At 34.8% G+C, this 14,332-nt stretch overlaps 1 protein-coding gene across 3 annotated transcripts in view; it reads right to left on the reverse strand.

Annotated features, from left to right (window-relative positions):
- Nucleotides 1-10,113, reverse strand: part of LOC106150456 (sodium-dependent phosphate transporter 2) — a 29,648-nt gene extending 19,535 nt beyond the window's left edge. Inside the window, exons 1-4 of one of the 3 annotated variants that reach the window (XM_013523292.3) lie at nt 9,954-10,113; nt 3,545-4,608; nt 2,960-3,061; nt 356-496 (exon numbers count right to left, since the gene is read on the reverse strand). In XM_013523292.3, the coding sequence (XP_013378746.1) occupies nt 356-496; nt 2,960-3,061; nt 3,545-3,740 (439 nt within the window). In that variant the 5' untranslated portion in view covers nt 3,741-4,608; nt 9,954-10,113. Of the gene's footprint in view, nt 1-355; nt 497-2,959; nt 3,062-3,544; nt 4,609-5,072; nt 5,368-9,163; nt 9,362-9,953 lie in introns of those variants that run through there. The other 2 variants (XM_013523301.3, XM_087019256.1) reach the window with 2 other exon arrangements.
- Nucleotides 10,114-14,332: the final 4,219 nt, after the last annotated feature.

Here is a 14,332-nt window from a genome sequence, read left to right on the forward strand (position 1 = left end):
TTATATCTAAATGGGTTTCCTCAAATATTTTGGTGACATTTTCAGAAATGAAAAATCAATCAGGATCAAGGGAAAGAAGTGACTACTTAAAATGATTTTTCAACTGTTTACCATTATAATGCGTTACATTTCCTATCAGATCTGTAACCTAATTTTCACCAGATTCTGCTGGAGAAAAATACATTTTTCAAGTAGTAAGTTATCAAATGACATTATTTTTTCCTCTTTTTAGTATATGTTATTTTCACTCATTTTTATTGTATTTTATCTTATTTTATAATTTTTTTTATTTCATCTTATTTTTTTATTACTTTTTTTTATTTTCTTTGAAAAATTAAAACACTGTCCCACTTACCAATCATTCCAGCTTTGATCCAGTTGACGCCCTTGGCGCCATGAGCAACCAGAGCAAAACCCAAGGTGGCGCCAACGATGCTGTGAGTCCCCGACACTGGGAGACTGAGGAAGGTCGCAATCAACAGCCAAATACAAGATCCTGGGAAAGCAAGGAAGAGAATGGATAAATTATTTCTTTAATTTTTTAAAGATCTTTACAGCTTATTACTACAATGTAATTATGGCGGACAGGAAAATCGAATTTAATTTACTAGTTATAGGCGTATTTTCACTGAAGTTGAATATGCATGCAGATCCAATGGTTACATAAACATATTATTGTTATTATTACAAAGGTTACAGCAAAGTTAAGATGGAAGCACATTTTCAAGTGGCATATCGCAAACAGTACAACATCGGGAACAAGTAACTGAAAAAATTCAGGTGCATTTGCACTTGAGATAGCTCCACCCCTCTGTAAAAAGTAAGGAAGACTGGTAAATCTAAACACCAAGCCAATTAAGTGAATGGTTCATCACAATTAACTTGCTTCATGTAAGTTGAACTGTATCATCTTGGATGGAAATGTGACTTCAGAGAAACTGACTAATGTAGCACTTGATGTGAAAAGTACCAAAGAGGACAAATTCCACTTTTTGACCTTAATACATGAGGTTAAATATCTTATCGACACCCCTTTGTTTATACTTAATAGCCAAAATCCTGACTACGCAATGAATGAAATCACTACAACAATTTGAAGAGGGGTTTATCTACTCAAAATATTTGTTTAGTAAGGGGATTAAGTCAAGAGAGGTCAACAAGGTAAAATTGTTGAACACTTACTCAAATCGCGTTGTAATCGGATTCATTCAAACCAAGATATGGAGATATCTAGCCTCTTATCTTAAGGGGCATTCCCTCTTCTATTCCTTTGCCCATGCATGCCAAAATTCAGTACAACATGACAAACCAAAAAACTTTTCCATCCTTGTGTCAAAATGTATTGTAGTAAAATTACCCACATCTAGCATTTTCTTAATTTTATCTTTTTTGTCTCCCTCACCCCCTCCTCCTTTTCCTTAGGAGTATGAGTATCCCTTTACCCTCCCAAAAACATTATTACAAACAAAATGAGATGGTACCAATCTTTTTTTCATCCCTGTATTCTTATTACGGTAATTGTTCTATCCTAAAAGTTGTGCCCCCTCCCCCCCCCAAAAAAAAAATAAATAAATAAATAAATAAATAACAGTTATATAAATTCAATGATTAATTTTAATTAATTTAAAAATGTTTAATCTGCCAATAAATTTAAAATAGTTATGTATGAATCACGAGTGATGCTAGTCGTTGCTTGTGTAAGGTCACAAAGTTTGCCATGTTGACAGTCAGGTTATCTTTACATTAAATGATTTTCATAATATTTACACAATAAATGAGCAATATTTAAGTTCATGTCAACAACCTGGGGTAATGAGTATACAGAGAAAGATAAAACATTTAATTGTAAAATTCTCCAAAAAAATTTAATTAACTGCACTCAAAATGCATTTTTCAAAATCCAAAAGTTAAAATTTCAAATTGAATTTAATTTCAAATTTGATGGCAACCCTGATGACTGACTTCACAAAAGAACTTTGGCTGGATGCTGGTCTTCAACTGAAGATTGACCTAACTAACTCTGATTGAATTATTTTGCCCAAATAGTGCTGAGGCAATCTGAAATTGGATACTAGTAACTTACTAGAATTTGCAGCATTTCTGCCCACAATATAGTGTAACATACTGAAAACTGAGTTGCATGTGCCACTCTGAACTGAATCTTTCCATCATGTGTCAAAATATCTTTTAACTTGCCCCATGTATAGCTATGACCACTTTTGTTAAAAAAAAAAAAAGACTTTCATTCTATTGCACAATTTTACTTGGAAAAAATATAACTTCATTTTCCTAATCAAAAAATTGATTAGGTTGAAAAATTGCTCCCAAAATATCCTACAGCAAGTCAACTTCCCCAGGTGCAAATAGAGCCTTAAAGGCATGTTTATCTCTTTACATTTCATTCCCTCACCCCGACCAGCAGCTTGCTTCTACTTAATATTACCCAAGAGAGAACAACTGCATAATAGAAACTATAACAGTACACATTTCCACAGAATAATAATAAATTTTAATTATTTAGTATTTCCTGGATTCAGATCAATCTACCGCCACAACAAATGTGTAAAGAACTGATGACTGGAATGAAATATGATGCTAGAATCAACACAGATTTATTTTTCTCCATAATCCTAACCGAAGAGCAGAATAAGCATACACTTTTGAAATAAATAAGTAAATAAATGGATAAATAAATAAATTGAAACAATAAAAAAACCTGTTTTAAAACTAAAAAGTCTACACCGAAAAAAGGAAAAAATTGACAAAAAATGCTAAAATGTTAAACAGGAGGATGAAACTGTCTCTTGAATAAATAAAAGTAACAGTAGAGTACATCTGGCATGAACTACCACATCTGTGCCAGAAAACGTGTCCTACTAACAAATTCCAGAGAGTATTCTCCCAGGAGGATGAATTAAGGGTTTCCAAGAATAACCCGCATTATTGATGAGCAGCTTACCTGACAGAGCGCAGATATTGCCCACCATGAGAACCTCTTCCGTGCCGTTGTAGGATCCCACGTCAATGATGCCCTTTCGTATGGTGTCTGATACTTTCGCACCTAGGAGAGAAAGAAATATGAACATTTGGAATGCGTAGAGTGACATTCACAATGATGCCCTTTCCTATGGTGTCTGATACTTTCGCACTTGGGAGGGAAAGAGAGAAACATGAACGCTTGGAACATGTTAAGTGACATTCACTGGTTAGGCCAAGTCATCAATACTTTGCATCATGCAGTTATTTTTTATATAAGGTGGAGATTTAGACCGTCTTCTCTCTTTTTTTGTGTAATCTTGTCATGTTTCTTGAAGGTGTTTTTTTTATTTTCAGCAGAAAGTGCAATTGGTGAAATAGGGTTTTCTTTATCTCTTGTATAAAATTGGGGAAAAAAATCTTTAGTTCTTTAGAAACTATTTATATTTTCTTTACCAAATTAAAATTGGCCTTTCCATTACAAGTTTGACTCTGCAATACTGTCTGACCAGACATCCACTTTTTTTTCTTTAAAACTGAAATACGCTAAGTGTAAAAGTAGCCTCACCTAACAAAATGGCGCCCAAGGTCTCAAAAATGGCTCCCAGAATGCATGCCTGCCTCAGCGTCAACACTTTCGCTCCAACGGATGTCCCAAAGGAGTTGGCAACATCATTTGCTCCGATCCCAAAAGCGAGGACGAAAGCAACGATGAACCCAACAATGATCATCCAAAGAACGTTTTCGGGAAAAAGAAGTTCCATTTCGATTTTTTTTTTCCTGTCCTTCTTCTGGTGTTTGATGATCTTTCAATGTATCTGGATCAAGTCTAAATTGAAAAAGTCTCTCACTGTCTGCTAACTATGGCTACCACAAAGAAACCAATCAAAATCTACTGGCTGCAATGTCAACGCCTTCTTTTTTAGATGAAATAGTTTTTCTAACTCCCCTTTAATATCACAGTTTGCTGTACGATAGTTATTTTATGAAATGAATGTATGACTTTTTTTCAGCTGATGAGGATAATTGTACGAATAAGACAGAAATTAATGTCAAGATTTTGTTTGTTCTTTTTTTTTTTCCTTGAACACTGGACAAGTTTCTACGATGAGCATGAAATGTTCACTTGGCAATATGGAGGTTGAGCAATTGAGTTGTTGTTGGTTTTAATTGTGTGGACGACAATTCTGCTTTTTCCTTTTGGAAACAGCTTCTCTTGTTGAATTTGTGTTTCACTCCAACTGATCTTGCTTGGATATTCAGATTTCTTTCTTCTTTCTCCTCTTAAAAACTCCTCTTTGAAAGCCTTCAAAATAAAACGTAGCAGACGACAGGGATTGTTATGCAACGCAAAGCTGTCACCTAATATTCAATCACAAATGCAACAAGGGAAGAAAAAAGCCGCTGCGTCACAAAATGATCCACACAAGTTTATCCACCGTTACCTAGTCCTTTCAGAAAGTATATACTTTTTCAGGTGGTGATTTTTTCTAGTCCTTTGAAAATTCGACATTGGGAAATGGTGTTACTTGTTGAGAGCTGAGCTTTCAATCCAGCCAAAGTAGGAGGTCTCACAGGAAGAATAGCTGTGCTTTACGATTCGTCTCTCAGGAGGAGCAAAATTCCAAGTACCTAGAAAGATGAAAAAAAAATTAATGGGATAAATGAATATCCAAGAACATACTTATTAACTTACTTTCCTGGGAGGCAGACGGAAGAGAGTGATAATGGTTAAAAGAATAATATCCTTTGGCTGTTATTCCCTCTTTTTAAGCTCAAGCTCGCATTTAGCTCATACAGGCCTCAATTCATGTGATTTAAATAGAAACTGGAAGACCTCAGATTTTCCCATTTTCTTCCCCTCTATCTCCGATTTCACTCCCCCTCCTTTTCTCCCTTGTATACAGCTAATTGCTCTTACCAGTACCTTAGATCGATCAGGAAATAAATCTCATTCATCCCTTAATTTACTACACTAGCACATATTTTCTTCACTCTAATTTTCAAATATTCAACATACTTTTACTCTTTGCAGTCGATCACACTAGTAACTGAGCATTTTAAATAAGCAATGACTAGAATTTATCTTTTCTGACCTTTTCTGTCCCACAAACGATGTTCGAAGCATTTTTGTCCTATATGTACAACGATATACCAAATACATGTGTAGATTATCACTACTCCTGTATTAAAAGAACACTATACTTCTCCATTCTCTTTTACTTTGTTCCTTCATATATTTATCTTCCCTAACAACCACCTACATATATATGCACTGTAAAATAAATACTAGATTTTTCCTGTTTTACTTTCTCCTTCAAACAGTCCTTAGGGGGAAGGAGAAGGAGAAGGCAAAAAAAACCTTTCTTTTCAGCTTGCAAAGGTCCACACTGAGCCAAAATTTGATGTACACTATTGCATTCAATGCCATTTCTCAACTTGGGTCAATTGGTGACATAAATATTAGGGGGTCAAATGGCCCACTTTTTTTTTTTTTTTTTTTCAGAAAAAGGGTCTCCCAGTGAAATTCCTGGCTTCTAGATTGCATGAGTGGGGGGGGGGGGGGGGGGGGGGGGGGAGGAGGGGAGGGTATTGATTATCTGTATGAGGTCAGATCAATGCTTTCTCTTTTCTTTGTCTCGCTTTCTTTTTTTTTTTTTTTTTTCTATTTCTATTTTTTTTTTTTTTATTGCTTATCCACATTTAGGGTCTCTGTTATCTGGACATTTATTTCCCCCATCTAAAAATAAACAAGCCTCGATATTTTACTTCTCTGTTGGAGGAAAATTTCATCCAGTAGGAAAATCCCTGATAGAATACCTTTTATGTTTTTTTCTTCTTCTTTCTTTTTTAAAGTTTTTTTAACCAAGTGCTTGTGAACTCTTAAGTTAACATTACACCTCTTAAGGAAAAAATAACCCTTCACCCTGAAACTAGAATGATCCAGTTTTTACTGCCCAGGCCAGAAAACAGACCTCTTTCTAAAGCTGACATCACCCAATCAATAAAAAAACATGCAATATGCGAGGTAAACACTGTTGTTGCTTTACCAATAACTTGTTTACACCGAAATTTTCTAAACCCAATCAACGGTTTAGATGAGATTTTTAATGATAATCAATTAACTACTAACGATTCTAGAATTATTACTAGTAATCACTTAATTATTGTGGAACAGAAATTTACATGAAACAGACCTACATTTCTCTGATAAGTAGGTGATAATTATCACTAGAATCATTAGAAAATACAATTCCTTGGAACCATGAAAAGTATCATCAATAAGAATCACCTAATTTTAAATTGGAACACTATCTCTATTGCGTGCCCTCATCATCATCAATGTTCATGATAAGCTTTACTAAAATCATAATCTTGGCCCCTTAACAATATATATCAAGGACACAATTCAATGGAAAACAGACAAAAAATGGTTATATGTTCTGATTTCCTTTAGTGGGAGAGAATTTAATTACATGATATTATATGTCAATGTAGGCCCACGCAGGGCAAAGAGAGAGAGCTCTCAAGTTTCTGAAGAATTTGGCAAAACTTCCTGGCTTGGGCTCAAATCAGTTGTTAAGTCTTTATCACTTGTGATCAGCTTTTCAAAACAGGACACAGGGAACTAGCCACCTTTATCAGACTTTATAAAGTACAGTAAGTATTGTATTAGAGGATATAAAAATTACAGTCAATTCATCAAAGGGTTATACTGATGAGTGAGATGATTATAGTTTACCCTACATTTACCTGGAGATATTTTTAGATCAGATTTTTATCAAATTTTCTGTAATTCTATTTCTAACATTTTGTGTACTTGTACTTTATAAAAATGAAATTGGGATAAAATAATTTGTTTGGTGATACTGATACTCTCTATCCTGGAAATGCATTATCACGTTTAAAAAAATTCATATATTTTATACATATATTGTTTGGGGGGAATTGTCTGGGGGGGGGGAGGGGATTTTCCTGATAATATCATATACATGTACATTGAAAACCATCAAATGGGACAATTGTATGATTTCATCCTCAATAAATATTTCGAATGTATAAATTTAAACTAGATATAGTTTAGATATTTTTTTAAAAATCATTCACACCACCCAAAAAATAAAAAGCTGATCATGATTCCATGTATCTCAGGTAGGTATAGTCGCATATACTAGTACTTAATTTGAAATTTCCAAGAAAAAATGTATGCTAATACCTTTCATGCTTGAGAAAAATGGAGGCCTTTAAAATATAAATGTTATGAAATCACACACAATATACATCATGTATATCTATAATGAAAATGGCGGTTGGTTGTCAGGTAATTATTAGATAGAATGGTTTGGTTCGTAAACAACCCATCTGTACCTGACGTAACCTTGAGAGTCAAATGAGGTAGCAGAAAGTCTAAAGAGCATAATTATGGTGAAATACTGACAAATCTGATAACTGTTTCAAAATCAATAACACATGATGAAGAAATAAGCAAGCTATTTGTTATAATTCAATCTTTATTTGCCCTTTGGTATTCGTATAGAATTTTAGCATAAAAACAAACTGGTGTTAAGCAGCAAATCTTATTCAAAGTCCTGAGAGAGAGAGAGAGAGAAGGAGAGAGAAAAGGAAAAAAAAGCATTAAGAAGCCTTTAGCAGCCCTGTAGCCAGGAATTTTAAATAGAGGCTAAACCAGTACATAAGTGTTGCAACCACAAATACCGATATCACTTTGAACTATCACTTATGACTTCCACATCAAATGTCTTTGCCTTCAAATGACCTTCAAAGAAAACCTCAGCCATGTATTCAGTACAAAACAAAACCCTAGACTAAATGAGGGATTAAACTGATAAAAACAATTTAAACTTGTCACGTAATATTGGGCTAATGCTGCTAGCTCGTGTATTTTGTATTAGCTGGGCAATTTTATTTAGTCTCACAAAGTTAAAAATATGGAATATGAAAATGTAATCAAACTGACAAAAAAGGGGAAAAAGGAGTACCAGCATTAGACAAATGTTCAAAACATCGCCAGTATGATCAATAATAATGAGTAACGGCAGAGATTTGAATCATGCCTTCTGCACACATACCAGATATATGTACTGGTACAAGTACATGTTGTAAACTGATTTGTTTTACACAGTTGGTAATTTGATCTAACTGTGTATTGTGGAAAATATTTGATTTTTTTTTTTAATTTTATTTTCAATATGCACTGATTTTGAGAAAAGTGAATTACTTCAAAAATTACTCAGACAGGCCATTAGAGAGTGGTATGAAAACTAGTGGAACTGTTAGTGGCCTATTGAGAAAAATTATGACTAGTGAAAAAGCCTTTACCCTGCCAACAGTATAAGTATACCACTAAAAGGATTTTAAAATATCGGCACTTTGCCAAATATTGATTTCTACAGGCCATGATCCTCCCTTTAAGTAAAACAAAAATCTAAACAAGCTAAAACAAAATCATTTATTAAGTCTTATCTTTCTTTCTCCTTGGTCAATAATTGGACCCTAAAATGGTAAAGTGGATCTTTACATTAACCGACTTTTTTTCCCCATTTGAGATTCAAGTTAAATTCTAGCACTCTACATGTATGTCCATGAATAGAGCATGTGACCCTAAAGGACCAAATCGTGATTTATTTCTAAAAATGGACGCCCCAGACGAACCAGCTGCCTATGAATATTCAAGAGGTCTCATGTAGCCGTCTGTCTGAATTTTTTTATGCTTTATTGAAAAAACAAAAATTGCCTAATATCACCTCTTAAAAGAGTCAACTGTGTTTAAATTATGTATCTAATTATTTTGTATAAGGTTATAAGAGCATATTCAAGAAGCTCTTTCTCTCTTTCACTCTCTCTCTCTCTCTCTCTCTCTCCATATCTCACACATCCACTTCTTCAACAAACAGATACTTGTAAGATGTACATGTACACAAACAGTCTAATATTCAAAAATTCATAGCAAAACCTAAACTCATTTTAATACAAAAATACATAAAATTAAAAAGCCATATAAATGCAATGAAAAGAAACATTCATTAAATGTTAATAAAAAAATGACATGAAATGAATAACTAAGATTCACTGGATATTATCATAACATAATGGTCAGCTATAATAATATTATATAATATATACCCTATTTCAATATATTAAATCATACATTGACTGAACGTTTTACCTGTTATGTTTCAACAGCTGTCCAAGGAATAAATCTGTGTCACTGAAAAGTACAGTCTTTCCAAACGCTCTTCATGTACTCTGATAAGACCAATTCGTCAATAACAAAAGGCGAATTTAGTCCCACTCTTTATATAAAGGCAGAAAAGGGTATTCCAGTTTATTTTTAGATTCACCCTTGCGACCACGTGGAGTCCACGTTTTCTTTGTGTGGGGGTGTGTCACTCACGTCACTCATGGTGTTTTCCCCAATTACTCTATAATCGAGGCACTCCTTTGATAAAATGCGCACATATAATACACAAGATTTAAACCCGATAACACATAGCTGTCTTTTATAGTTTAAATCCTGCCATTCAACAATTAAATGACTTTGCTCCGTATTTCTTTTATCTAGGTCAACCACGCATGCATTTCACTTATGATCAATAAAATCGTGCGATGTTTTTAAACACGTACGGGAACGATTAACCGGCGTTTTATGGAAGGTCAACAAAGAAACGTCCTACAATTATTGCATTGACACCCCTATGCCTTTTTTTAAATTAAGTAGATGAATTAATCCTACGGTATGATCGTGACTTTAAGATAGATAGTTAAACCTATTCCTTATATTTTCCGAGAATCCGGTTCGCGGCGGATTGTAACGAACACATGGGATTCCCTTAATTCTAACCTTTATTTCTCTTCATTCATTACTGAAACATGGCGATTTATCTTTACGATATCATACAAAAGTATCATATATGGTTCGAACAGGTGAAAACTTGATCTGTACTATCGTATCTTACCTGAAATTTCACAGGAATTCTTAGGCTTGCTTCTTGCCGGGAAAATGCTCGCGCTAAAATATGAGCTTCCTGTCATGCGCAAACTTTCAATGTGCTTGGATCATTTTCATAATAAATGAATTTACCGTATGACGTGGGCGAATAAATCGATCGTTTATTTTAAGGCGCCGTATGCCAACTTATGTAATCTGTTTCGAGAGAAAGACAATTATGCTTTAATCATTTATAAAAGTTCAACTCGATTATTGCCAGTGTTCGTGACCCTAGTCAAATATGAACACAGACATTAGTTTTCCTTTAGTAAAGCGCGTACGTTGACCCACTACCTCGAAGGCAGCAGTTGAGAGGATGTTGGCTTATGATTCTGGCGCGAAAAGGAATGAGGGTCATTTCTGCCTGTTGTGATTTAAATGACAATCGAGCTGCGGTTTCGACCGTTATAAAAACAACCACTCCAGAAAGTTCTTTGGTGACCTACTGTGGCTTAGGCTACTGTTCACTCTCGACACATATAGAAAATGCGGGCGATCAAATTATTATAAGAATACATTAAAAAATATATATAATTGACTTGGACGGTGGGATGTTTTTTTAATCAATACGTAATGAATAGCGTTGCTATATTAGTCATGTTTACAAGATAGGCCTATAATATCGGCTACAAGTGATTATGTTTAGCTGAAATCATTATTCGGCTATTTAATTTATTAATTTTCAATATAAGATAAATTCTTAATGAAGGCGCCAGGAAGTTGCAACATGCATAGGCATACATGCCCAATGACAGCACAGTTCTGTACGAGAAATACGATCATACAACTCTAATTCTTATTTTAAGTACGCTTACCTGACTCTCTCCCATTTCCTGTTGTTGTTTCCATTCCAAGTGCGTTACCTAGCAACAAAATTATTGTGACGCCACAAACAAAGCGATTTACGGGTGACTCGCTCTCGCGTTTCTTGACACCTTCGATTTCCACGAATTTTGTCATAATGTGATACACTTAACCAATACAATAAATACTTGTTTGCAAATTTAGTCTGTTTGTTAATGTTCTTTTTTTGCTGCTGTTGTTGTTTTATTTTTAAATGATATAAAACTTCCCTCCATCATTTGTGAATAGTTATCAAATATATCCTTTGTTGTTGTCATAATGAGGGACGTGATTGTTGACCTTATTTACGCGCGTGTACGGGTCGTTTGTTGACACGGGGAATGGGTGAATCAAAGGCACAATACTACTGAATGTTATTTCAACACGCTCAAAAGGACTGACATACTTTGCTCCGCTATGAATTATTTTGGTTTACCTCTATTAAATGGTATAGAGGAAAAGCTGGTATGAATTTGATTATTAGTTTTGATTATAGAATAATCTATAAATATTCAACTGTATATAGTTCACGGCTGTTTATTTCCACTTAAATATAGGTTAAGCTAATTTCTGTTTATTGTTATTATAAGACATCATAATGTTCGCATTAACTCATATTTTGTACTCTAAGTATAGGCAATGATAGTGAGGGCTGCAGACCTGTAGGGCCTAATACTGAATAAATGTTAGAAATAATCTATCTCTCTTAAAAATTAGTTCTGCCTGGTCGCTTTAATCAGAGCGATATATCTATGGGAAACACGTGTTATTATTTAATTAATTTATTAAATCATTAATCCATCAATTAATTAAACTCAAGACCCCTTTTCAAGACTACTACACCCCATCTCGAGTTTCAAATGACACTATTAACACGCCTCTCTGCCAATACACCAGATATGATAAAGAAAAATTGAAACGGACTGTTCTGACTTCACAATACATCGACCTTATCACAAGTCCTGTTTAAGGTGAACCGAGGTAGAGTTCTCAGAAATCCGGTGTCACCTTGTGACTACCGGAAATTACGTTTTAAAACTTAAGATCCTGTATAACACGACAGAGTTACATGTATACCATTTGTCTCTGCTTTTAAGTCATATTCACAATTACAAAAAGGGAAGCCGAATTAAGAAACAAAAGTCTTCGCGGTGTAATAAATATAAATAACAAATGTCCACCCTTTTGGAATCGACAGAAAAGTGAGACACTGTGGCGGTCCAAAAATTGTCGAGGTATTTTTTTTTTTTTTTTTTTTTGGCCTCATTCTATCATCCTGACTCTTTTGATCGCTTCCACCAAAACCAGTTGCCACGCCTGAGATAATTTCGTTTGAGTCAGTCGCAGGTCCGAGCGTTATGTAACCTTCCTACCCGGAGAACATATCCGTGTTCAGGGCTACTATAAAAAGTAATAGCAGGCCCGTAGCCAGGGGGGGTCGGGTGGGGGGGGGGGGTCGAAAGAACCGCCCCTTTTGTAAGGAAAGGTCCATTTTGGATAAAATTTGATCTAGGTACCCATAAATTTGATTGTAAAAGGTCCACTTTTTCAGAAAAAGAACCCCCTTTTGAAATCGCTGGTTACGGGCCTGAATACAGTCCCTGCATTTAGTTTTATCATACTTCCTATTAATCACATGTGTTACATTTAGTTCCTTTATTATTCCTATAAATTACACACATTTAGTAATAGTTATTGGGCACGCAGGATTTAGAATGATTCCCTATAAAAAAGAGGGCTTCTCAGGTAGTGAAGAAGGACCCCGAGAGATCGTCGTGACTGTCCCTGCCTGCGTGCCAACCTGTAGCCCGTGTGGGAAAAATAAAAAGCTACATGATCTACGATTGGAGTTGTTCTTCATTTTTCGAGCCGCGGTTCGATAAATGTATTAACCAACCCAGGTTACACCGGCATGAAAATCAATTTCAATTCCATCTTTATCTCTGTTTAAAAGAACTGAATGTATCAAAACAATCATTTTAATAGCAGAATCAATTATATGAATATGAAAAGGATGGGGTCCTAAACCGAAAAGATAATGAACGTTACTACTCACCATGCTGATGAGATTTTAAAAATTCTTCTAATCAAATGTGGACTTAAACTTCTAGAGGAAGCAAATGTTGTTTTTTTAAATCTTTTATCCAACCGCCACATTTCCTTTTAATGGTAAATTATAATGATTTTGCACTGATTGTAGCGACTTCTTTTGGATGCTCAGATTAGAAAATTTTCACAACAAAAGGTTAAGGAGGAGGCAGCATTGCTTATAATGTTTTATTTACTTATTTTTTCTATTTATTTGTCATGTGGATTTTTTGTCAATCAACTGTACATTACTGCAGGTCTCAGTTTTTTTACCTCTTTTACGCACGCGGCGGAGTCGTTTGCCCACAAGGTGCGCCGGCAAATAAAAGACACAGCGTTGGTTTTTTAATTATTTTAACCAGCTGCATACGCCACTGCATTCTGTCTTGAATACGTAAAATGTGCACCTGCCAATGTATCAACTCAAAGGTCATCGTGCCCTTACTTATGTTTTTTCGTTACGGGATTCTGGTCTTTCACTAAATCCACATCCTTATCCTTATCTCCTTCATAATATTTAAACTGCGCTCCAAGATTAAGAGGTTAGAACGACAGGCTGTGAGACAAGTGAGTATTACAATTTGCATTGCGACTGCTGCGACCGTTCACTACTATCGCATTTAAGCGCTCTCGTTGGACAGTAAATCCTGTTTAACCAGAAAAGAAAAAAAGCAGTGGATATTCCACAAAAAGCGACTCATTTTGTGTAATATTTGCATAATTATTTGATATCACTTTTCTAAAAACGTGGTTCTTAATTTTTTTACTAAAATAACATAAATTAAGTAAATATAACACAAAAAAATGAGCGTTGCAGACATGACTAGGAGTCACTTTTTTTGTGAAATGATCCGAAAAACGAAGGAGTTCAATCTTAACTTACAAACCAAAACGTGTGTGTGTGTGTGTGTGTGTGTGTGTGTGTGTGAAAGATGGAGATCAGATGCATGCCAGCTTTTGCATTTTCAAATCTCGAGATCGATATGTGCGTTCCTTTATCGCTCGGACAAAGTCAATTCCCTCACAGTTATCGAAATTGTCATCAATAATCAGGACTGGAGCTCTTGTAGGGACAGGTTTCACTAACAAACTTAGGGCAGAACATCGGTAATAATTTTTAAAGTAAATTTTTTGTCTATTTCACTTCAGGTCTTACATGTAGGCCTACATGTACGTCTCTAGCAGAACTTAACCAAAAAATAGAAAAAGAAAACATTCATCAACTGACTAAAACAGTGCCAATTCCTCCCTCTTAAAAAAAACGCAATATTTTATTTAACTAGTAGACTACCACATTTTGGATCAAAATTGACTAAAAGTTTGAGCTAAAGGTTTGGACCGATTTTTAGACTAAAGTTTCTTGTTAAAACGAGACCCTGGGAATGTTCTGTTAACATTTCGTTGTTGACTCGGACA

This window comes from Lingula anatina, chromosome 8 (assembly GCF_051362555.1).
Source record: "Lingula anatina isolate TDL-2025a chromosome 8, LinAna3.0, whole genome shotgun sequence".
Classification (NCBI taxonomy): Eukaryota; Metazoa; Brachiopoda; class Lingulata; order Lingulida; family Lingulidae; genus Lingula; species Lingula anatina.